Source organism: Pimephales promelas, chromosome 11, assembly GCF_988280905.1.
Source record: "Pimephales promelas chromosome 11, fPimPro1.hap1.1, whole genome shotgun sequence".
NCBI lineage: Eukaryota > Metazoa > Chordata > Actinopteri > Cypriniformes > Leuciscidae > Pimephales > Pimephales promelas.
Genome location: NC_142779.1, coordinates 6,557,958 through 6,584,388, shown reverse-complemented (window position 1 = coordinate 6,584,388; position 26,431 = coordinate 6,557,958). Strand labels below are relative to the sequence as shown.

The following is a 26,431-nucleotide window of genomic DNA, read 5'->3' as shown; positions in this document are numbered from 1 at the left end:
TTTTTTCCATCTCAACATATTTTATTGTTTGTAGTAAAACAAAAGATCTATCCATTTAAAAAAAAAAAAAAACATGAACATCAATCTGTACTCTACTGAATGGTTACATTGATGTAAAAGCCCATCTAGCTGTTAACCACTCTTTTATATCTAAATGAAGCTAAACAAGACCGCAGGCCTGATCCTGGAGATCCATCCACCAGCAGAGTTCAAATCCAACCCCGATCAAACACACCAGTCTGTATTATCAAGTGCTCCTGAAGATCTAAATTAGCTGGTTCAGTTGTGTTTGCTCAGGGTTGAGCTGACTTTGCAGGAACGAAGATCTCCAGGAACAAGATTGGGCATCCTGGATATTGAGGGTGTGTCATTGCATGACATTTAGCGAGTCTGCGTTACTCACACTCTACAACAGTCTCCTCTGTGGTCGGCTTCAGCGATGCGTCTAGTCGCGTGGTTTGGTAGCAAAGGTGAGGTATCCAGTGTGTCCTGCCATTTCTCTTGGTGGTGTGGCAGTCCTGCAGATTACGGAGGTGTTCCCAGTGTTTGGGACTTCCACTTGATTAAGATCTGAAGCCATCTGAGTGCTGTTAGTAGAGCACTCCTCTGGTCCAAAGTCTGGTAAGGGCAGAGTGACAGAACGAACATCATGCACCCGCAGCAGAACCTCCAGTGTGCAGATCTCCTCAAAGCCATGGTTCAATAAAGCCTCACAAGTCCTCTGGACTTGCTCTATACACGGCGAGAAGGAGCAGAGACGACCTCCTGAAGACAGTGAAAAAGAAAAGCATTGATCCTTATTTTTAGTATTATTAGCATATTAGCTAATTATCATAGTAAAGCCTGAAGTGCACTATTAAAAATAAAGGTATTTTATAGAGCTGGTAAGTCCCGCCCCTTCAGCTAACCCCGTTGGACCTCTAGGTTGAAAAATCGTCAATGCAAGTGAATGAGAGAAAATAATTATTTTCTAATACCGTTTGAATTTTGCAATGAATGTGAACATATGTTGTCTGTGAATTTTCTATATAATTTTTCGTGTAAAGAATGCTACAATTTAGCGGGTAGAATTTTTAATATGGTTAGACTTTGTGTGAAAGCACTTTGTGGACTACAACTCTTTCAACGTGTTTGATATACGTCACACCCACTAGCGCACGGATCCCGCTAAACATGCCTGTGTCTTTCACCGCCTTCTTTCAGGGAGAGGATAAACTAGTTGAGCGTGGTGAAAACCGTGATTTGTGGAGGGAAAATGTGTTGTGCGTCGACGTCACAAATGCGACGTGTAGTCTTTCTCGTTATGTCTATTCCACAACTGCTAGCCAAAGAATCATAAAATATAGACCATTTCACAAGACGTAAACAACACTGGTCCAGAAGCACTTCCTGTTTCAGTTTTTTAACACTACATAAAAGCTGGGATAAAATACGACCAACAGAACATTTAAAACTGAATCAAAAAGTTAAACAAACATCTTTAAGATGTTTTCTTTACATGTGAAATAAAGAAAACAGTTACAAACTGAAACAGGAAGTGCTTCTGGACCAGTGTTGTTTACATCTTGTGAAATGGTCTATACTGTCAAACTCGTTACATGAGAAATTATTAAAAAAATTCACAGACAACATGTTACATTCATCCCAAGTAATATCCATCTATATCAGCAGGTATCTATAATCCATTTTCATCATTCAAAAAGGGAAACTGAAACTAGGACTGCAGATATACAAACTGTAGAACAAAGCAGCGCTTGCTTACGATTTTGAATATAAATGATGTAGATCACTTTCTTTATTCCAGTCGGTAATGAAAATATTTGTGGATTCGAATGCTCAGGTCAGCCTTCTGTCTGTGCCGTCTTGACGTCTTTGCTCGCTTTCATCACTTTCGCTTTTATTCTCGTGCACTGATTAGTTCGCTAAGCTGAAGAGCCTAAGCTAAACTGAACAGAACTCGCCAAGTTGAGTTCGATCCAACACGCTGATTCGGCATAAAAAACCCAGACGGCATCCTAAGCCGACCGATGCTCAAAAATTAATTTTATAAAAGGCAGTGGATTGCAACCAACAGATTGAAGCTCAGAAACATGCGTCCAAATGTAATTTGATGTAATGTGATGTACTTACTGATATTTACGCTACTTCTGATGACATCAATTTCGAAAGTTGCGCATTAGGAGCAAGCAAACGGTCAAATGGGCTCTATGCACGGCGGTATTTCCGGTGAAGGTTTAAGGATGCTCGATAACTTCCGCCGATCGTAGAGTCCAATGCAATACCGAGAAATTTTATTGAATTTTATACTCCATGGTTATACTAAAGAAACGTTAGTCACAAAAACAGATAAAACAGACAGCCCTCGTTGTGTTCATGCTTCTTTTTAAAATTATATTAAATAAACATAACTATATATAAAATTACATCTTTATGAACGTTTCGTTTCAAAGACGGGAGGACAGTAAATTTTGAAGACTCTGCCATAATCCTGTTTTCCTCGGTTTTCCTCCGCTTTAATCATCCCAACCGGAAACTGTTGAGCATCCTTGCGTGAAAAGCGGAACTTATGCGTGCATATAGCAGCCCATTGACCATTTGGCCGGAAGCTAGAAATGTATTTTGTTACATGTTAAAGATTAATATTTTTCTTACACAAACTCATCGTTTTGCTTCAGAAGGCCTTTATTAACCCACATGAGTCGTTTAGAGTTCTTTACGATGGATGGATGCACGTTTTTGAGCTTCAATCTGTTGGTTGCAATCTGTTGGTTTCTGCCATTATAAAACTGGGAAGAGCCAGGATTTTATATATATAAAGTATATATATATATATATATATATATATATTACTCTGATTGTATTCGTCTGAAAGAAGAAAGTCAAAAAAATATACACTTAGGATGGCTTGAGGCGGGTGAGTAAATCATTGGCTAATTTTTATTTGGAAGTAAACTAATAAACTAGTGGCATGTCTCACAAATGTTCGTCAGAAGACACATTTATTGTTCCATCTCTTCAGTTTCTTTTTTTGAGTGTAAAACAACAGACTGGGCCAGTGTTGCCAACTTGCAGACAAACTAATGCAAAAAAATTCAATGCATTTTTCACCTGCAGGTTTTGTGGCAGAGACTGCCACTCCTGAATTGGACTGTTGAGTCAGAACTGACGCTGCACCGGTGTTCCTCATCCGGCGTGATCCATGGTCTCCTGAGACTGGAGAATGCCACTCATTCTATGATTTAGAAAATTCCACAAAACTTCTCTTTTGTATGAATGTAATTTGGATCTTTGTGACTCACTATGTCTGTCTACAAGTTTGCATCTGTTCTTTATCAAACCACTGAGCAGATACACAAGTCTCCAGCACTTGTGCTACACTTGGTGCAAACGTGAATAGCTGTTTATTAGTAGTTTAAACGAACCTCCCTGTTTGACAGCAACAAGCGTTACTATTTGTAAAACCTTATCAAATACCAAGGATCACACTTGTGGCTGACGTCAAATCAAACCTGAAACTTGAAATGAGCAACGAGGAACAGAAACATTTTTGCTCAGGTCTTTTAAAAGAAATTTGACCTCGACAATGTTCTTTAGTAGATCCAAAAATTTCATGCAGAAATAATTCTAAATCATCAAGTGTATATAGCGCTGCGGCATACATTATAAATTAGGCAGTCAGTAAATGAAACCATTTTCTTATTGTTTTCTTCAAAACAAAAAGTTGCATCATAAATGACGCACGCATGCACTGGCCCGGAACGTTCAGAGGGGGAAAATCAGAGATGGTCCTAACTGCAGAACACAAAATCCACATATACATCTCCGCCCCCTGATCACTAACCCCACCCCTAATCCTACCCATCTCCACCCCTTAGATCTGGATCCAACTCCGCCCCCTGGATCTCATGTACTGCAATGAGATGCTACAGGAAACTCACGCCAGGGCATGCCAGGGTACAAGGCAACAGTGCCTAGTGCGAGTACACCCCACCCCCCCAATTACCATTGTAGGTAGCCCTGCCCAAAAATCATCAACATCACACCCAGTAGGCTGTTCAACAAATAAAGTTCTGTGGGTGCAGATTTCATGCAGGACTGCTGAGAATAATCAGGAAGTGATGTCAAAGAATATGGTTCCACAACAGGCTTACTGGAAGCAACCAATAACTCACTAAGCTGTTAAGGGTTAGAGATCGGCCAACATGCACATGTTTGCATATTGTTGCCTTACTGTTAAACGGTTTCATAATAACATGTTAAATAGAGGAGTAAAATTGAAACAGCAAACTCTTCAACTCCTTTGCCATCTTGCTCCACTAACACGATTGGAGGGAATTTGGGCTTAAGGTGGTATTACTTACATGCACAAAAATAGCCACTGCTGATCAGAGTAAGAAGATAGACAGGGTGCTGTGAGGAGAGAAGTATGAGAAAGAGACCTTAATGGGTATAGTTTACTCTACCATTCTGTCTTTAGACTCAATCCAATCACATTCACTTAATCCAGCATGACCCTTTCCTTCACTCTCAACATTCGCTAAAGAACTACAATGAATGGGAACCATGGTAGGAAAGCAATGCAGAACTGTCTCACTCTCTTCTCTTGAGCCTGACAATTTTCACAGGGATGCATCAGGGATCCAAAGTCACTTGGTGCCTAAAAAATACTTTTATAAAAAAGGTCCTCAAAGCTGATACAGCGTTCAGGCCATCCTAAAATCTGCAATACAGTACAGGTGATGATATACGGGGCAACTTTTTAAGCTTTTTAACTTTTTAAATCTAAAGTATCCAGATATAATTCTAAATCACAATAAAGCCTCTTATAACTAATTGTTTAAATATCAACTCTGGGTAACACCTTTTTTTTTTTTTTTACAGTGTCCTTGTTACACGTTACGTGTACTTACCATAGTAATAACAATAAAATATGCATTTCAAAGCAGCAAAACAGCTTTGAGTATGCATTTCAAAGCAGCAAAACAGCTTTGATTTTTGGCAACTAGCATTGACTCCAGACTGCAAATTGGGGGAAAAGTATTTGGATTTTAGATGGATTACTGTACATTTAGATGGCAGTTTATCAGAAGACATTGATTGGAAAATATCAAACATGTTTGATAGTTTGAGTGATGTTTCTATAAGTTTGATTTGTTTGGGACAACTTAAAAGTGTGGTAGTATGTGATCCTCAGTTGGTTTGTGCATGTCATGATGGCCAGTCTTTCTAACTCCATAAACATTTACAATGTTGTAAAGTGTATGAGAGAGAGAGAGAGACAGAGAGAGAGAGAGAGAGAGAGAGAGATTGTGATTGTGCAATTCCATTGACAAATAAGGCCTTTGCATGAAAACACAGTCATAAACATAGACATCAGGTCTCCTGGCAACAGGGGTCCGAGTAAGAAATGAGTCACGCCAACAGCTCGGATTCTCTGAGCACTCTCTAATCTGAATATCAAGACTGAAAGGCCAAAAATGAGAAGAAATAAAGAAACAGGCAGGATAAAGAATCAGCTCAAATCACTACACACTCTGAATGTTGCATAATAGCAATAAAATGTACAAGTTGTGAGAAACATGTCAGTAGTCAAGGACAACTGGCTTGGAGTTAACCAAAGTTTAATAGTCATGTTAAATTTTTCTTCACTGAACTCTTGATAAGTAATGCACAAGTTCGTCAATTTGTCAAAAGAATTGGAAAAGAGGTCACCAAATGTATGAGAATTCCAGAGCCTTGCCCATGCTCACTGAAGACTCACCGCATGCCCCTTTATGGTCATTATTACCCTGCCAGCAAAACATTCTGTGTGTGTGTATATTACAAATCGGAGTCTCTAAGGGGGTGTACCGTAGAGCACTGCAGACATTCCACTATAATGAGACAAGAGAGGATCTCCTGGTGGAAATTGGAAATCTTATACTCCGCCAAGGCAGTTCTTTAGATGCTTGTAGACAAATTTGTGTTTGTGTAGAAATGAAAAATGACAGCAGTGTCTTTACTGTATGAAGTTATTGTACGTGTTTTTAAATTAATTTTAAATTTTACCTAAATAATTCATTTAAAAAAAAAATAATTAAAAAACATTTTGGTTACGGTCAACCTCCCATTTATCAAAAATGTATTAAATTAGAGAACCAATAAAAAATAAAAAAATCAACTACATCAAAGGTTTTAACCTTTACAAAGGCAGGAGAGTTATGGGTTAAAAGCCAAGGGCTTTATATTTTTATGAAAATTCATCTTTACTGACACAGGGGAATAATTCATACACAAGGGGGGATAATTAATACACGCTGACCCCTTACTGGGACACTGACTAGTCTAGGCCTGCCCAGTAGGGCAAAGTGAGTTGTAGTTCCCATGGAAACAGCCTCTTGCCAAGTGGTCTGGTCACTTCTGAAGAAACCATTTCTGACATGCCCACTCGATAAGTTGTTCCAACAGAATGATCAGAGAAACCACAGACAAAAAAACTATGAAATCTATTCGAGCTGGGCAAACTCAAGCCAAAGTTTTCATGATTAATTAAAGTCAAGTAATCAAAGTGAAGTGTGACATCATTTTGGCACAAAACTAAGATGTAATTATGCAGAACAAGAGGCCTCTGTCTATGATTCACAGAAGCTGCCTCAATAAATGAGATGAAAACCTACACAAATTTAAACAAGAAATTCACAATTTAAGAATTAGGAATCTCACCCCAAACCTCTCATTGATCCATAGAGGTTATTTGGGCATTTTATTGAGGCCAATGGCAGATGAGGGGAGTTTTTAGGCGTATGCAGTGCCCTTAAGAGCCACCAGAGGGCACTCCACACAGACTATTATCACTCCCTCACAAACTACATTTCCCATAACTCACTGCCCGGACTCATCATCACTGATTGCATTCACCTGTGTCTCATTAGTCATTACCTTGTTAAGGCCATTGCGCACCGAGTCTGAAATTCGCGTCCGAAATTTCCACACGTTAAAAAATAAATACGACCTCACGTTATGTCAATCACGCCTGAAAATCGGGTTTGATTTTCTGCGTTTTTCACATCCGTAGCGAGCAGTTTGAATGTTTTTTTTGAAAATTCAGAGCCACCGAATCACAAATACAAAAAAAACGCAATCGAAACTTTCGGACTCAGTGTGCAATGGCCTTTAGTCTCAGCCTATTTAAACCTTGTTCACTCATTCACTCACCGTAAAGTTTTGTTGCACTACATTTCCGAGCGTTTTCCCTGGTTTTATGTCTCTTGGTTTTTGGATTTCTTGCCTGTTCCTTGGATTACTCTTTTGCCTCTGACCCCTCCCTGTTTTGTTTGTTTCTTTGGATTGCCTTTGTTTGTTTGGACAAGTTTATTACACATCTTTTTTTTTTGCCCTTGTCCCTTGTGTGGAAATGTGTGATGTTACTATGGTATTCTTAAAACTACCTTTTTTAAAAGTACTTTTTGTAAGTGTGTGCATATTGGTAATTTTAAAACAACACCACTTTACGCCTGTAAAGTGTTCAAAGGTCACTGTAGTATTCAGTAGCATCTAGCTTGTGATTTGAAGACTCAAACTCAAGTCATGGCGACAGTGAACCACATGCCATTTAGGATTAATATGGTAATGTCTCTTTAGTTATTTGAGTTGTGTACTCTTACCCTTGCGTTTCAAGGCCCTCTTGGCATGTGTGACTGCCTCCCACGGAGAAGGGATGTCTAAAAAGACCGCATCAGCTAATCCTGTGATGCCGAAGCCCTCAGCGCACACGTCCTGGTTTCTAACAGTAACCAGGTGAGACACCTTGTGCTCCTTGAACTCCTGGATGGCCTTCTCGGCTCGCTGAGCGTGGAACTCGACTGTGTGCAGGTGACCGGTGGGAGCAATGGTCCGCAAAATAGAGTGAGACAGAGAGCCGCTGCCTGTACCTGGAAAACACACACAAAATCTGCTGTTATAACAAGCCCACTACTGGAAATAAGTGGTCAGTGTTTGAGATTATAAAATGAATATCAAATTACACTTTTTCCAGAATTTCAATTTTTCAGACACTAAATAATATAATTAAAATCTGGTCATGTTCCAAATATACAAGTATAAATGTAAACTCATTCACCTCATTGCTATAACCACATTAACGGGTTAGTTCACCCGCTAAAATTAAAATGATCATCATTCACTGACCCTTCTGTTGCTCTAACACTGTATGCAATTAAAATTCTTAAAAAAAAAAAAAGTCCAGCTCGGGCTAGTCCATATAATGGCAGTGAATAGTGACAAGCATCACACTTTTCAAAAAAAAAAGATGCAAAAGTATCACACAATCAGGTCCCATGCCACACAGGCCATATAAACGAGTGTTTTGGGGGTATAGACCATTTCACAAGATGTAAACAACACTGGTCCAGAAGCACTTCCTGTTTCAGTTTTTTAACACTACACAAAAGCTGGGATAAAATACAACCAACAGAACATTTAAAACTGAATCAAAAAGTTAAACAAACATATTTAAGATGTTTTCTTTACATGTGAAATAAAGAAAACAGTTACAAACTGAAACAGGAAGTGTTTCTGGACCAGTGTTGTTTACATCTTCTGAAATGGTCTATACGATAGGGTTTGGTGAAAAACAAACCGAATGCATTATTTAACAAAAATCCTGACCTCGATGTGAACTCAACGTATGCATTTGTGAGACTATTAACACCACAGATCACTCCGACTTGCCCAGAAAAAGCACAAAAGTTGTGAGAAATCAAGATTAATAAATATGGGCCATGAAATACAATGCCTAGAAATCCCCAAACAGTATACTTGTACTTTCTTCACTGAGTTGAATACCTCCAGAACTGATGACAGTCAGAATGATAGTTGACAGATGCGATAAATTTTTGTTGCAACAAACACAACATATTAACCTCAAAGAAGAAAGTACATGGCACTCCTTAATTAAAATGTCTTTATTACAAAAATGACAATTGAGCACGCCATTCATCTTGAATCTAAACAAGTACATGGATTGTATTTCATGTTGGTGAAATCAGATTGTTGATTAGATCAAATACATGTTTTAAGTTAGTATTTGGGCTACTACTAACATGTGGAATATTCCAAAAACAAAAAGCATCTTATTAGGGTTATATTGACCTTAATCAAAAATTATGCACATGCATGTATATATGGTCAGAGTTCAATACAGTAATAACATACGTGTCCATGAACATTTACATTCTGATACACGTGTCGTGCATGTGAGCAAGCTCTGGTGTTAATGGGCCATCTTCCTCTTCAAGAACCCATTAATATGCTTTTGTTCTCATGGCAACAATAGGGTCAATGTTTAGTGCACAGCGTTGCATTCAGATAGAACAATGAGTGACGCAAGAACGAGAGGCTCAGTAGGAGAGAAAGAACACACTGAATTATTCCAAAAGAAATATCCAATAGTATCCTTGAAACAAACTTCAGCCTGCACATGTACCAATTCTGTGGGACAGTCACACTCACCTGTCCTGAACACTGCACTGATATCTAAGGGAAAATCTATATCTGATATCTGATAGTGTTGGGCGATATGCTCCATTTTCATATCGTCCTATCGTCAGCCTGTGAGATCGGCGATACACGATAGTATCGTGAGGGGGCGGGGCTAACATTTGATTATTAACTTGATTATTTAGCCTACTCATTAATTTGCTTGTTTTATTAGCCTACTTCGTTTTATATACGAGAATATTTTTTCTATTTTGCTAGCAAAGGTGGAGTGTTTATTAATAGGATCAGGTTATTTCCTGGTATAGTGAGGTAAAAAAAAAAAAAGAGATCCTAATCCTTTTGTTTGTCAACGGGAAATTTACGGACACATTAGCCTATCCTCATGCCGTTACATGAAGCATTTTGACTAGGGCCTATTTCTGCACGAGATGAAAACACGTTTTAATAATTTCTTGGGTCAGAAAAAGCCCTAGCAGTGCGCTCTTTGCGCACTTCACATGCGCACTTCAGTAAGCACGAAGTACGCGGGTTAATGTGTTTTAAATGCCGGGAGAAACAAGAGCAAGGGCCAAACGTCTAGCTGAGTCGATCGGTTTATACTTATGACTTGACTCAGATAAAGGAAACGTTTACATGACCACATGCATTGTCAAGTTTATTCAACATAATCAGGTTAAGAAAGTCGTCGCATGTAAACGCGCTCAATCTCTGAAAGTGAAAGTAAAAACGGACTGCTTTCGGCATCTGCATTAACGCCGCGTTCCCTCAGAGACGACGATGATAACGGTAACTATAATACTATTTTAGTGATATTATTATTAATACTATTTAGTAATTGTATTGTTTTTAGTGTTAGTGTCATTAAACGTTTTGTTAATGTGTTACGGAAACAAATACTGACGAACAACGATGCCGTTTTCATCTTGGATCTGTAGGAAATTGAATTTTGCGTCTGTTAAAACGAGCACACTTGATAATTTGTGAATGGATCACCTTGCAATTAAATTTTGATGTGGGATGTTTTTTAGTCTGTTTTAAAAACATTCTCTTAGAGGAGTCCTCATTAGTGTGTTGATGCAATTGTTATGAGGTGATGTCGTTGTAAATTTAGGCAAGGCAAATTGATTGTAGTTCCTAATATTCATTTAATAACAATACTAGCTTTATAATAATAATAATAGGCCTAATAATAATAATTTAATACATTATGGTAAAACGAGCCAATTATCGTATTGATATCGTCAAAGGCATCTGCCATCGGCGATATGTCAGACTATCGTCGATACACGATACTATCGTCTATCGGCACAACCCTAATATCTGAGCACTGATATCTGCTTGTCCAGCTCAATGAGTTGGGAGGGCACAGAGGACAGAGCAGAGTGTGTGTTTTGTGTGTGCGTGTGCACGCTCAACAGCCTTTAATGGATTCATTCAGAATACAAGAGCCAAATTGAAAAGAGTCTCCTCTCCATCTCATCTCTGCCGAGCCTACTCTGCCCACTTCAACTAGACAAGTCTGTTTTATTTGTATTGCACTTTTCACAACACACCTTGTTTCAAGGTGCACAACAAATATCTGCCAGTGAGCTCAGAAAAATCTATCCATCCATCTATCCATCCATAAGAGCAACATGACATCATGACTTTTGCGTAAACATGCACACCACTTTCAAGTCAAGTGGCGTGTTACCTATACGCATTTTGAGCTATTCGCGTGTATGCGTTTATGTCCACATCGTTAAATGTTAGTGATTCCGTGAGTATGTACACACCGTTAAATGTCCGAGCGAAACGAAGCAAAATGTAGATCTACATCTGGGGAGCGATATTTTTTTTCTCCCTCGGATGGTAGGGGAAGACTCATAAATGTTATTAACCCCAGTGACTAATAGTTGATTAAACAATATTGCTGCTGCTAGTCGACACAGTTTTCACATTTAATGTTTTGTTTTTATTTACAAAAGTTACATTGAAATTAATGTTATATTTTAAAATAAATATATTATTTTGAAAAGTGTATATCTGGAGCAGAAAATAAAAATCACCTGAGTTCAGAGAAATGTCCGCTTGGATGAGCAAGGTAAGGGAGTATTTCAACAGCCAAAAACTTTCTATTTTCTTCTATGTCCTGTTAAACCAGCATATAATTAAGCTTGCTTATAGGATTGTTATACTACCGGTTTTGTATGGACAATACAGCATGAAATTTTATATCGATATTAAAGGACAAACGGGAAGAATGAAACTTGAACAGTTGCTATATCAACATCCTAACAAAGAGAACACGCTTGCCTTGCATAATGTTTTGTTGCCAGAACACATCAAGCTTTTCTTGCGATTTTGGCACCCGTCAAGTGTACAGATACTTTTCATACTCAAGAAGTGTGTTTAAACCCGGACACGCAAGTGGTTACCGTTGCAATGAACAACAATACCTTATGTGGACTAACTTTTATTTGCAACCCTACCCTATGGACACGCTGAAGCTCAAATTGCCATTGGCTAGTACAATTTTTTTACATGGAATGCAAGAACAATGCAAATTACATAAATATAGAATTTAAATATAAATTTTACTATTAAAGTCAAATAAACATGTAATAAAATAAGAACCAATAAACCACTAACCAATAGCACAAATAAACACAATAGAACAAAGATGCAAATTAAATAAACAGTGCTTTTCATTTTTTTTTTCATGTACATCTAACAGTAGTTAGATACAGATTAGGTAGATTAGGCACAGAAATTGAATAATCAAATGTAAAAACACTGAATAGTCTTCACTGTATAAATTAAATAGATGGATCCTTATTAAAATTACAAAAGTTATTCAGTCAAGAGCATTGAGTGATTTTTTGCAGTGAGTCTCATTGTTTGATTAACATTAAAGGGTTAGTTCACCCAAAAATGAAAATTCTGTCAGTAGTTACTCACCCTCATGTTGTTCCAACCCCGTAAGACCTTCGTTCATCTTCGGAAAACGAATTAAGATATTTAAGATATTAAAATCGCTCCTGCATACAGTCCATAGGCTTCTTGAGGGACTGGCTCTTGCCGTCCCCGAAAAGTCATAAAAGACATCGTTAAAATAGTCCAAGTGACTACCGGGGCTCAATCTTAAGTTTATCAAACGACGAGAACACTTTTGTGCGCAAAAAAACAACAAAAATAACGACTTTATTTCAACTATTCGTTTATTTCTCCCTCTGCGCGAGTCAGCTAACTAGTTTAATAGCGTAAGCTTCTGTTATTGTACGTCACACGCATCACACACACATGACCAGCGTCGACCAATAGTGAGCCTACGTGTGACGTTGCTCTACGCAATCACACTACGTTAACGGACTATAGGCTTATGGAGAAGGAAGTGAATAGTTGAAATAAAGTCGTTATTTTTGTTGTTTTTTTGCGCACAAAAGTGTTCTCGTCGTTTGATAAACTTAAGATTGAGCCCCTGTAGTCACTTGGACTATTTTAACGATGTCTTCAATTACTTTTCGAGGACAGCAAGAGCCAGTCCCTCAAGAAGCCTATGGACTGTATGCAGGAGCGATTTTAATATCCTAAATATCTTAATTTGTGTTCCGAAGATGAACGAAGGTCTTACGGGGTTGGAACAACATGAGGGTGAGTAAATACTGACAGAATTTTCATTTTTGGGTGAACTAACCCTTTAAAAACAGACAGCAGCAGTTAAATTAGGCTGATGTCACTTTAAGACAATGCACAGATCCATAATACTGATAAACGTTTTCTTTCTCGACCGTTTACGTTCGTAATTGACTATGTTTACTAGGATACTCGCCAAGACAGGCATGTTGACAATTTTGTGTGAAGATGTGAAAAAGAGCTCAATTCAGTATTTGGGTCAATGACGTGACGCTTGCTTTTTCTGTCCGACTGAACTTTTTACCAATTAATAAACATTAAAATTAATAAAATTATAACATGTATGTCTACCACCTCCCTTATACATATGCCCACTCTTATTTCTTTAAAAACAATTGGTTTATTGGCATTTTCTGCCACCTGAAGTGTGAAAACATCATGTGGGGCGACCGTCCGGCCTTGACTTCTGTTTGGATAACTGGTTTTAAATCAAACTAAAATAATTTAAATATAATCCTTACCCTATTTGGCATAATTTTAAACTTGTTTTCCATTGATTGACAAAGTTATGAAACATTTGTACACACATTTCAATCATAATAAACAAACAAATCTTGTCCGAAGATGTTCATTATCTGAAATATCATCTGGGGCGACCATCAAGAAAATACAAATAAGGGACTTATATTCTGATAATCATCTCAAAGAGGATGTTGCATCAGCCAGCCTCATGGTGAGGGTCCCACAGAGACAACTAGCAGGTGAGTTGCCACTCTCATTTTTACAAACAAATCCTCTTTAAAACTGCTGCAGTGTATACGTCACATTTTGATATCATGTGGGGCGACCAACCTAAAACTGTAAATTATAAGTTTTATACGCAAATCTTTATTTTTAAATTTGTAAATTGTAAATTTGTCAGTGATATGTGGTGAGAAGAAGCTAACTTGGGCTCTATAGCTAAGCATTAGCCTGTTATACTTGATTAAACTTGAAAATATCATCTGGGGCGACCGAGCATCATGTGGGGCGACCGCCACTGATTGCTTAAATAATAGAAAACACATATCATGTATTTGTAGTTTCTGTATGCAAATGTTTACATTCATTATATGCATTTAGTTGTTTTAAATAACTTTTTACATTTCACCACATATTTTTTCTAAATTTCAATAATTTCCCTTCAGAGGACTAAGCTTACTTCTTTTTGATTATTATGTTTTTTATCAAAGAAATGTGTGATATTAAGCATTCATTCTACTTTTTCCAATTCTTTTTCTAACTCTGTGTATGTTTAAATATACTTTTTTTTTCTAGATGGCCCCACTAACAAGCAAAGAAAAGACTGCTCGCTACAGGCAGCGGAAATTGCTGTTCAATGTGTCTGCAGAATGCTGCTACGTTCAACTGTTAAATGAAAATAGTAATGAAAATGCAAACATTGTATGTTTAAGTGATTAATGAAATGAAAATGAAAAAGGAAAATGCTGTTCAATGTTTTGTCCAAGCGTTTAATGCATTAGTATTGAAAATTTTTATATGATGGTTTTGTGTCAAATGAAATAGTGAGGAAACTGTTAATGTTATGAAATGTGTCAAATAAAATGGATATGCTGATTCTTCATAAAATTTCATTAAATATGCTGATTCTTCATAAAATTCCATTAAATGTGTTTTAACTATCAAAATAATTGAATAGTCTTAATTGCCTGCTGTTTTTCATCATGTGGGGCGACCATTTATCATGTGGGGTAACCAACTATATTCAATTCTGCAGTAAATTCAAAAAATAATGTCTGTCCATTATGGTTGAAATATAATTCATTGGTATAACATCAATGAGTGGATACTATATCTACACATTTTAAATCAGTTTTATGGATTATATGAGTAAAAAAAATATGTAATTGCTTTATGAGGGTGACACTGCCATTATAGATAAAAATGTATTTAACATCATTTGCAATAAATGAAAGGACACATGATTATATCTTTCTTAAACAGTTCAATTAATTACTGATACTTCTTAAAATATAACTTATGCAAAGAAAATCTATTAATTATAAGATAAATTGCGGTCGCCCCAAATGACTTTTTTAAGGTCATTGCCCTATTCATTTGAGTTTAAAAGCACTAAAATATCTTTGTTTAAAGTTTTCACACACATGCATGTGTAGACTACAGTCCACATGTTTAGAAAATAGACAAATATATTATTATTTCAAGTATTTTAAAAATGGGCCTCTCAAAGGCCTTATACGTCATTGACCCATTTGCGTGCTGTCAGACACAGCTTTGGCTTGGCTATTGAGTTATTTTAGATGAAAATAACTCAATAGCCAAAGCTGTGTCTTGTTTGCCTTCGCTGACTCTATATGCAGGTACTGAGAATTGTGAATGCTCTTTCTCTGCCATAATTGTTATTATTACTAGCTTCCCTCTTCACCTCCTTGAGCCAAACGTGGTGGTAGCCATGGTAGCAGTCGCCCAGCCAATCATTTCATTCGTCCTGAATGGAATAATGAGTTGTGTTTATTGAAGCCCTGAGAGGACTACAGACGATCGATTTTTTACTTACATTTTAATTATGCATTGATATATAAAGACAGTTGAAAAAAAATTTTTGATAAAAATTAATTTAAAACTTTTTAAGGACCTGCAGGGACAATATACTTTCGTCAGTGTGTTGAACAAAAATTATTTGAATTCAGTATTTTAAAATAAATCGTCAATGTCGGAACATTTTGTATACTCCTGACGAAGGTCATGTGACTGAAACGTTGTGTGTGAATAAACTTGATTGAAAAGTGCAAGTAATGATAGTGTGCGGAAGTTCCTTATCTGCTTGAATGACTAGCTGGTCGTATTACCCGACGCACCTATCACCTGCAGGTGTGCGATGGAGTTTGGTCACTAAAATAAATCGTCTGAACAAATTTCCATTCAGACTTGATTTACTTGACTTGCAGTAGGGTGGATATCAGAAGTACACTGGAGAAAAGTGAGCTGCATTGAACAGGCTGAGCTGTCTCTGAGCCTTGTAAGAGTAGGGGTTATGTTGCATTAGGGTTATATGGAGCACTTTCATTGATCAAACCTCCATCAGAAAAATATGAATATGAAGTGTCCTTCTGTTTATATATGAATTGAGTTCACCTGCTTGACACCCAAAAGTCAAGGATCTCCTTGCTACAGCAAGGATAAGACTGTACTATAGAAGATCTCTAAAAATTCAAATGCCCTAAACCCTTTGATTCTTACCTGACTCGCAGACGACAGAGCCCGGTTTGAGGTCCAGCATCAGTGTGATGTTGGCAATGTCTGTCGTGTAGAGGATCTGTGTTCGGTGGGGAAGGTTAACAGTCCACAGTTCTGGTGTGGGGTGCAGCACATAAACCCAACCACCCTTACTGCAAGTCACTTTGGTACCAAAGCGATGTCCAATCAGGTCGCTGGTGTGCCGGATAACCCCATAGCGGGTCTGCGTCTGAGCTCCTGACTGAACTTTGATTGGCATCATGGAATCATGACTCTGGAAGATAATGACAACATCTCCTTCTTGGATGAACTCGGAGTATTCCACAAAACTCATGAGGCACAGCTGGGTATCAACTTCACCGAAAAGTGTGGATGATTCGATTACGCTGGTCTGTCATAAATGAAAACACACAGTTAATGTTAATGGACACAACATTTATATTAATATTTATTTTCCATCATATTACGTCTTAGACTAAACGGAATATTTAGGATATTCCCATCTTTAAAAAATATACATTTGTGTTGATAAAAAAAGAAGCATAAAACAGACAGACAATTATAAACAGTATGACAATAAAGAGCTATGCTGTCATGCTTTTAAAATCCTGCCAAACTCATTTCTGCACTTTTAGAGAGACAAACCAAAATTCCACTGTTGACACTTCTTATGGCTTTTGTTTAAAGTAATTAAAGGGATAGTTCACTTTGAAATTAAAAATTAAATCATGATGACTCGTAAATGTAAGTAGCCTACACATTGATGGCCTAAGACACGAAAAGAGCAGTTTGTGTGAGAAAACAAACAGTATTTATATAATTTTTCCTCTTGTAACCACAGCCACAAAGCGCCCGCACCCTCAGATCACTTGGACGTGGCTGTGGTTACAAGAGGTAAAAACGATATAAATAGGCCTACTGTTTGTTTACTCACACAAACCGCTCTTTTCGTGTCTTAGGCCATCAATGTGTACTTACATTTACGAGTTATTAAAACATGTTTAATTTGGACTTTTCTGTGCATGCTCTTTGAGGTGGACCCCATAGACCTCCATTATATGACTGACAGACAACAACGGTTTGACCTAAAAATATCAAAATTGAAACTACTGGGGAAACAAAGACACCATCTTGGATGCCCTTGAGCGAGGTAAGCTAAAACATAGCCTAAGCCTACCAAAAAAATTATTTCCCTTTTAAGTAATATTGCCAAAAAATATTAAACAGAAACGTAAAAATAAAGACACTTGAAAGTTAAAAGTAATAATAAATTAAAATTAATTTAAAATAGAAACAACCTTAATATTGTACTGAAAGTAAACGGTTTACAAATATAAAGATTTTATAATATTTTACCCAATATATTAAGATCTCAAATAAAAACACGAACGTCAACTAATTTAAACTCCAGTAACGTTAAGTGGGAATTTTTATTTAAATAACGTTAACGTAGTAGTAAACCGTTAGTGACCGTTACCAACCTGAAGCACCTTCTGTAAACGCAGTCCGGAGACAGTTCAGACCAGCAAAAATATGGGAAATATGTAAGTTAATCTATTAATAAGGCGCTTTCTGATATCTATGAACATTTCTGTTATTTTACGTATTAGATTCAGCAAGGTCACTGTCATAAATGAGATGAACAGGAGGAACGGATTCGCTGAAGCGACTTCGATTGAATGAGAGCACACAATGACACGGTTTCATTAAAAACCATCGATTACTTATCTAATTTTTTTTTTTTTTAAATCGTGTTTACAAGAGGGCTACACTGACTGTGAAATAACACTTTTTAAAAACAGCATTCATTAGGCTAAGTTACATCGTGTTTTTCAAAGTGTAACTTAAACACATTTAACGTTAACCGTTAGCATTGCTGGAAACGAAATGTGACTGACATGTCTGACCGAACGCATCGTTCGACATAAAGATATATTTAACATAAAGGAAGACTAAAAAACTCACCGTTTCTATAATTTTATATTAGGGAGAGAGCAGAAAGAAAGTACAACACGTGTGTCCGGCTAGTTTGCTTGATAACCCGCATGTATTCAGCTGCGGTCCGTCCTACAGAGCGGCTCTTTACCTCATCTGGATGGACTCAAACGCATGAACGGGTTGCTCGCCATATACGAATCTACAGCTTGTCGCAAAACGTCTACCCCTCACAACACAACCAGGCTCAGAAAAATGATGTAAGAGTATTTAAAGGAACAGTATCTGTTTTGCTTAAACGTCAAGATAAACCAAATAGAAATGTGCTTTTTGTAATTTATTTATTTAGATGAACCAGGAAAGTGTTTCCAAACGTTAGTCAGGCCGAAGTAACGTTATCCATTCAAATCAGAGATGCACTCCTGTTAAAGGTATAACGTTAGTGCACATATTATTTACTCTAGTTATTCTAAACCTGTATGGATTTCTTTCTTCTGTTGAACACTCAACAGAAGAGATTTTGAAGAATGTTTCAAAGAAAGAAAATCATTCAGGTTTGTAACAACTAACGTTAGAGGGTGAGTAAATACTGACACAATATTATTTGAAGTCAGATTATAGTTTGCATTATAATCCATAAAACAACAAAAACAATCAATAAGTGGGGTCTCACCATACAAACTGTAAGGCATATACGACTTGCATGCATTATACATTTGTTTTCTTTTCTCTTTACCTTTTTTATTAATTACATATCAATCTATAGACATTCCCAATCCCAATAACAATTAATAGGTAATTATCATTGCCATTTAAGTGAAATTACTGAACTTAAATATACAAGTTTGATAAAAATTATCATTAAAGAAGAAAATATCAAATGGCATTTAGAGGCTTTTGCATCTGAACTCTTCATATATATATATATATATATATATATATATATATATATATGAAGAGTTCAGATGCAAAAGCCTCTGAGTGCCATTTGATATTTTCTTCTTTAATCTTATCTTATAAGCACAGATAAGCACATCTTATAATATATTACATATTGTTGAGAGCAGTCAAACTATTCCAGTGTCAGAATCTTCCAATTGGATGAATGGACTGCATATAGCAGCCAATAGGAGCAGCTTTCCTGTACTATAAAACAAACGCTCCATCATTATCTGGTGCTGGAGAACAGACGGACGACACGCAGAGTTTACACTCCAACCGTAAAAATAGGGATCTTTGTCTCAGCTCAGTGTTCCTCTAGTTCTAGTAGTCCACAACAACCCACGGTAAGAGTGTTCATTAAGTAGTTTGCATCTATCTTGTTAATGTAGACGCTTAAGCAAGATCGCAATTAAAATTGTATTTGGAAAAAGTATTGCAACTAAGTTACGCTATAAACAGCGATTTAAAGGGTTCTAGATACGCCTTTTGATCAGAAAGACTGGCTTTTTAATGCATCGTGGAGATCTACTATCATGCATTTTCAGAATATTTCTTTGCTTTTTGTGAACGAAAGCGTCCACTGGACGGCTCCACTTCAACGAAAGAGAAAGCTTGAGCCGAAGTACGATAGTACGACTACGATCGATAGCAGCGATCGTAAGTTTGTGCATTTTTAGTTTGACACAACGATGACTAACTGTTAGATGTGGACCTGAATCATTTGATCTGACGAGCTTCATTAATGTTTTTAAAAGAAAAATAATTTAACCAATCAGAAATTCATTATCAACAATTATTTAAATTGCCATTTTACAGGTACATAGACGTTTTATATTAACATTAGTCCGGTCCGAGTGTTTCGTCTTTGATTCACTAACGTTATTAAGAATCAGATTCGGCACATATGAGTTATTTATTTGGGCATCGTACTTCACTGGCCGCGTTTGATTCACTGTTTGATTCGCTTAAAAAAAATCGGTTCATAAGAGTCATTCGTCAAGCTATGGATTCAGTTGAGACATCGAGTATTGCAATTTGTAACATTTTGCAGAATTTTTAAACTGTTACAAATTTGTACAGCATTATTTTGTTAATGTAGGAACAAATTGTTCATTATTTAAGTACAATGTGAGTACTATATGAGTATTTCTGTGTTGAACCATAGCACATATCGGTCATACTTATCATTTGCCGTTGTTACGTGTGTAGAAATGTAGCATTAATCACGTGCATAAAAGTAGTTCCATCTTGTATCGATAAGATACTACTTCAACTTTATGCATATTTCTCCATGAAAAGCCAAGGATGCCTCTTGGCTTTGTTTCACATTCAGTGTAACCACCGTTATTTTCCATCCCAATTCAACCACGCTCAGCGAACAGCAGCCATGCCTTTCGGGAACAGTCACAACCAGCTGAAGCTGAAGAACACCTGTGACCAGGAATACCCTGACCTCAGCAAGCACAACAACCATATGGCCAAGGTCCTCACACCGGCGATGTATGAGAAGTTGCGCTCCAAACAGACACCCAGCGGGTTTACACTGGATGATGTAATCCAGACCGGGATAGATAACCCAGGTAAAGGCCTGAAGCAACTCAAAGTCCTCTAAAGACCAGCTCTCGTGCGCTTTTAGAACCTATAGGTGTTATGTGAGCATTACACTACAATCAGGAAGAAGTGCTAATATAGCTGTGTTTTTTGACTGTGATCTTGCTGACTCATGTTTTAGTGCAGAGGGCATTGAATAAATCTTTTCCTGTATAGATAAGACCAACCTGCCTGGTATGGATAATAAAATCCAATTGGCCTAAACCAGGTCATGAACACTTTTCTGAAAGGAAAGAATGCTCAGGGTATTTGAGACAAATGGTGCTAACCTATTCAGAACCCAACAGGTCACTTCAGCCTTTGGCAGCAAAGTGTAGTTTTAATTTTTGTCTTTATTTAGCAATACTAAGCTAGCCAGGCGGGTCCAGCAACGACCAGCTGAGGATGAGTTTCCAGACATCACAGAGCAGCACTGCAACCATATGGCCAAAGTCCTCACTGTGGACATGTACAAACGCCTCAGTCAGCGCCGCACACCCAATGGTTTCACCATCGATAACGTCATTCAGACTGGAGTAGATAATCCTGGTAAAAGAACATGCATAGTCTGTCAGGGTCAGGGTTTAGTCCTAAGAGAAAGCACTTGATGTTAAGTTTAGCTGATGCCGGCCTCTGAGGTGCATGGCTCCTAATTTGTGTACATGGACCTTTTCCCCATCTCAGGCCACCCCTTCATTATGACTGTGGGTTGTGTGGCTGGAGATGAAGAGACCTATGAGGTGTTCAAGGAACTGTTGGACCCTGTTATTCAGGACAGACATGGAGGATACAAGCCTACAGACAAACACAAGACCGACCTCAACCCCAGTAACCTCAAGGTATGAAGATGAAGTGATAATCACTCATAGACATTAGACCCCACTCACTTTAATTGTACAGACAAAACTGCTGAGACATTTTCAAAATACAACCTTTGGATGAGTTTTTTTTTTGTTATTGTATTTAATCACTGATACAGTGATCTTGCTTATTCAAAAGACAAACTTTTTGTTCCTGCAGGGTGGGGATGACCTCGACTCCAATTACGTGCTGAGCTCTCGCGTTAGAACAGGCAGGAGCATCCGCGGATTCTGCCTGCCGCCCCACTGCAGTCGTGGAGAGAGAAGAGCCGTTGAGAAGCTCTCTGTGGAAGGTACATGTACATCACTGCAGCACCACATCGGTTTATTTAAAACATGACAAAAAATAGTGTTTGAAATTATAATTAGTGTCCCAAACTGTAGTATTTTCAAATGAGTGTCCCAAAAGTAATTGGATGAAATATGATTTTTTAGAAATTGCACGTCCATGCACACTTTAACAGCTAATATTGCCTACAACCCATTGTGCTTTGGAGGAGGATTCGGTTTGGTTCAGCTACACACCAGGGTTATTTTAGTTAACTAAAACGAGAACCATGACATAACATAAAATTAACTTTATCTACTATGACGCACAATACAATTACCAAAACTTTAGAATAAAAATAAACTCATTTAAAATATGAATTAATAACAACTAATACTGATACTAAAATATCACTGCAGCATTAATCTAAAGTGTTCAACTAAAAAAACATGGTGAAAAGTGCGAGACCGGTAATTAAGTTGAGGCTTGATTTTGAGAATTATTTAAACTATCTCTAACCTGATGGAAAAACTCGATAGCTTTCTGAATGAAAGACCCATGACTGTCAGATCAATGTAATGCCTATTTTCTCTCCAATCTCATTGGAATAATTGAGTAGCATATTTCAAATTAATTAAAGTAGAGTGTGTGTATATGAAAATGGTAATTGTGACAAGATGATTGACAGGTGAGTTTACTGTGACAAGATTCATGTAACTGTGCTACAAGCTGGTCTGATAAAGCTGAAGTTATGTGGGATTCACCACTTGTGTTTCTGAAATTTGGTCATGTGACTCCCTCTAGTGGTGGTGAGGCTCATCATGTGTGATTGGACCAACATAAATACTCCTTGCATAGAAATTTTAATCTGTAGTCTAGGATGTTTCTAAGAAATGATTTCTTAAAGATAACAGAATTAGTAACAGATTTGTTTGTCTGCTGTAGCTCTGGGTAACCTGTCTGGGGATCTCAAAGGGAAATACTACGCTCTGAAGAACATGACCGATGCCGAGCAGCAGCAGCTCATCGATGACCATTTCCTGTTCGACAAGCCTGTGTCTCCCCTGCTGCTGGCCTCTGGGATGGCTCGTGATTGGCCCGACGCCAGGGGTATCTGGTCAGTGTTCTAGATTGCCCTAATGCACAGCTTGTGTAGGGCCCTAATGTTAATGTGGAACTTGCATATTTGGAATAAAATTCTGTTTTTGTGTGGGAGAAGAACGTATGTCTGGGGAAAAATGCAGACCGGGGTGAACGACTTAAGGTCAACTAATAACTATTTTATGTACATTAATCATAAACTGTAAAAGCACACTCTTTACAACTAAAATAACAGTAAATGTAAAAAAAAAATTAAAATGGAGAAGACTGAATCTGGGGGAAAAAAATTATAAGATTTCATAGGGCCTTACTTTTGATACTTTAGTTGAGAAGAACCTACTTCCTGTCAGTTTGTTCTAGATCCTACAAATACATGCAGCAACAGCAATTGAATCTGCGTAATTTTAGCAGTCTTGCACTTCAATCACGCAGCATCAAATGTGCTGAGAAAATGGTTGGTTTTTAGGACTGGCTCAACATTAATTGGAAAAATTCAATCAATTCTGGCTTAACCATTGCATTTCTGTGCTGGACTTGCCTTCACTCATTTTCTCCTTGTTTCCAGGCACAACGACACCAAGACATTCCTTGTGTGGGTGAATGAGGAAGACCACCTACGCGTCATCTCCATGCAGAAAGGTGGCAACATGAAAGAGGTCTTCACCCGTTTCTGCACGGGTCTCACTAAGGTATTACCTCCCTGTATGTAAGGATCACTATCAATGCCCACACCAACGCACAATAACATTTATTATAAGCGTGCTGCATGAGCTCATTAAAGTTTGGATTCTGATTGGCTGTCAATGTTTTTAACTCTCATCAGCTGGAAAAACTCGTTCTGAAAGTGATTAACTATTGTCCTTTTGCTGGTTGAACAAACCAAACAAGTTCAAACCGGTGTAGATTAGGTTCAGCCTGTTCAACACATGGGGTTTGATGACTGATAATTTGTTAACTTGCTGACTAATTCACCCTGGAGCACATCCACATGAGAGCGACATCTGCAGCGAACAGCCAATCACAAAACATAAATTTGATTCACTAACTGAAGATTGAGAGATTGTTATATTAAATATAATAAACTGAAACATTTACAAGGCAGGAAACAAAGCTAAAGTTTGAGAAGGCTGCTAGAAGAAAGTATCTGACTGCTCATAGCTGATTGATGCAGTTTTAGTTTGCAATCTCTAGTGGCCCATTCACACTGAATAAAAACGATAACCATATCGAAATCCACATCAGCTGACCGCAATATTGTTTAATTTAAGCGCATGCTGCGGTTTAGTCGTATGCCATTTTAAATTCTTGAGCTCTTTAAAGCAGGGTGGATTCTGATTGGCTGAAATATTTTTTTAAATTTTTTCTGCCGGTGTGACAAATTTTGTTAGCTGGTGTGACCACCGCAACGTTGCCCAACATTACATAACTAGCATAATGAAAACAGAACGAAACTGCGCTACTCATTATTTAGTGCAGTTTGGACCGATGCCAGTGCAGTGCGGGCCAGTCTTTATCAAGCAACACTTTTCACAAGAACGAATAGTCTCTACACAGCGCTAAGAGATCCAGTAAAGAAAGCATTTGAATTCGCCTCTGAATTAATTACATCGTTGCAAGATCTAATGAGAAACATTAAAATTTCTGTTATTAACCGTAGATCCTATTAGATTAAACCGCACTGACATGGAAACCAGGGGAAACATTGTGCCATGAATGATCTAGTTGATCAAGTCCACAATCTGTAACATTCACCATGGATTTACTGTAGTAACACTAACTGTAACCATGGAACCAATAGTAAAATGCTTTCAAGTGCATCACACCTCTCTTTCCAGCACTTCAAAACTCAAATATTGTCATATTTAAATGTTACTTTTAATGTGATGACCAAAACATTATTTATTCTTCCTTCAAAGATTACCCCCGATTTATAAAACTAAAAGTTTCAAGATATAGGAAGACTCGCGCTGCAAAAAAAAAAAAATTATAAAGAATTTAAATTGCTTAAATCCAGGATAATTCTCTTTTGGCTGTATCGAAAACGTACTGAACCGTGACACCACTGTGTCCCTGTATCAAACCTAACCATGAAATTTGTAAACCGTTTCTCCCCATCTGAAAGTGATTCCAATGATATCTTTATTGATATTATGTGATAGCTGTTATTGATATAGTTATGATGTGGACTCTGCTATTCTTTTACATTTATAGTTCTTGTTCTTGGTGTGAACGGGTCTTTACTCCGAATGAAACCTGCTCTGGAGCGTATTAATCGTGCAGTCGATCCCTTATCTACAAGTTACCGATCCCTTATCTTCAACTCCAAAAACCATAGTTTATTTATAGTATATAAAACTGTATTTAGCATTTGTATTTATCTTATATATACACTAATTACAGATATTTTAAATATTCTGAAACTTCTTCCTCATAAATGTGCTTTATCTTGTAAATTAAATGGTTTCTGGTATAAATAATGGCTTATACAGAGCTCCAAAAAACCTCACACTGTTTGTTCTTCCAGATTGAGGATTTGTTCAAAAGCAAGGGTCACTCGTTCATGTGGAATGAGCACCTTGGCTACGTCCTCACCTGCCCCTCCAACCTCGGCACAGGCCTGCGTGCAGGAGTGCATGTCAAACTGCCTAATCTCAGCAAGAACCGCCAGTTTGAGGAGATCCTGAAGAGACTGAGGCTGCAGAAACGTGGAACCGGTAAGAACCGATCTCAGCTGGAGAACATTTAACCGCACATTACTATTCCCACCGAGCATCGTGAACGAATGCATCATGCAAACTGATGGCATTGATAAAGTGGTGCCTCTGTTCATTAGGTGGTGTGGACACTGCAGCTGTGGGTGGTACTTTTGACATCTCCAATGCTGACCGTCTGGGCTTCTCTGAGGTGGAGCTGGTCCAGATGGTGGTGGATGGAGTCAAGCTGATGATTGAGATGGAGAAACGGCTGGAGAAAGGCCAGACTATTGATGACATTATGCCTGCCCAAAAGTAGACTGCATTTCAACCTCACGTCACACCTCCGCTCACCTTTGTTAACTGATTGATTAAATGTTTGTTGACTTGTTCTTGGAAGACATGTTTATTTAAGGGTCCTTTTTATCTGCACTGGTCAGTTCTTGTTACACATAGATGTCACAGGACAAAACATGGATGAGAATATCTGAAAATAAAATTTGTGATGACTTGATTTGTCTTTCTTCCCTGTTCTATCCCGTTTACAATTCCAGGGTTCCAACATTAACTTTAACCTGATAAGTTTTAAATTGATTTAAGAATTTCAAGAATAATTATTTTATAGAAGTTGTTCACAAACTCCAATTTCTACGTAATGCAAAGGTTCAGAACTGAATTCGATTAGATAAGAC

The 26,431-nt window shown here is 37.6% G+C and overlaps 2 protein-coding genes across 4 annotated transcripts; one reads left to right on the top strand and one right to left on the bottom strand.

The window, feature by feature from the left end:
* On the bottom strand, nt 1–18,478 carry trmt61a (tRNA methyltransferase 61A). Its single transcript, XM_039672168.2, has 4 exons — nt 18,316–18,478; nt 16,354–16,741; nt 7,644–7,910; nt 1–765 (listed from the first exon to the last, which is right to left on the bottom strand). The coding sequence occupies exons 2-4, from the start codon at nt 16,682–16,684 to the stop codon at nt 446–448; spliced, it is 918 nt and encodes a 305-aa protein (XP_039528102.1). The 5' UTR covers nt 16,685–16,741; nt 18,316–18,478; the 3' UTR covers nt 1–445.
* On the top strand, nt 17,813–26,253 carry ckba (creatine kinase, brain a). Of its 3 annotated transcripts, none has more exons than XM_089116833.1 (8): nt 17,813–17,894; nt 21,179–21,366; nt 21,502–21,656; nt 21,838–21,970; nt 22,891–23,062; nt 23,612–23,735; nt 25,571–25,760; nt 25,880–26,253. In XM_089116833.1, the coding sequence occupies exons 1-8, from the start codon at nt 17,884–17,886 to the stop codon at nt 26,056–26,058; spliced, it is 1,152 nt and encodes a 383-aa protein (XP_088972959.1). In that variant the 5' UTR covers nt 17,813–17,883; the 3' UTR covers nt 26,059–26,253. The 3 variants fall into 3 exon arrangements, with proteins under 3 accessions (XP_088972959.1, XP_039528099.2, XP_088972958.1); XM_039672165.2 differs by lacking the exons at nt 17,813–17,894; nt 21,179–21,366 and adding exons at nt 19,415–19,571; nt 20,603–20,807; XM_089116832.1 differs by lacking the exons at nt 17,813–17,894; nt 21,179–21,366 and adding exons at nt 19,453–19,571; nt 20,527–20,807.
* Nucleotides 26,254–26,431: the final 178 nt, after the last annotated feature.

Excerpts from the sequence above, each read along its gene's own strand:
- ckba (XM_089116833.1), top strand. Across the intron at positions 21,971-22,890 it reads TGAGAAGCTCTCTGTGGAAG|CTCTGGGTAACCTGTCTGGG; the intron begins GTACATGTACAT and ends TGTCTGCTGTAG. Across the intron at positions 25,761-25,879 it reads GCTGCAGAAACGTGGAACCG|GTGGTGTGGACACTGCAGCT; the intron begins GTAAGAACCGAT and ends TCTGTTCATTAG.
- trmt61a (XM_039672168.2), bottom strand. The coding sequence starts at position 16,684 with ATGAGTTTTGTGGAATACTCCGAGTTCATCCAAGAAGGAGATGTTGTC. Across the intron at positions 7,911-16,353 it reads CTCTGTCGTCTGCGAGTCAG|GTACAGGCAGCGGCTCTCTG; the intron begins GTAAGAATCAAA and ends TGTGTTTTCCAG. Across the intron at positions 766-7,643 it reads GAGGGCCTTGAAACGCAAGG|GAGGTCGTCTCTGCTCCTTC; the intron begins GTAAGAGTACAC and ends CACTGTCTTCAG.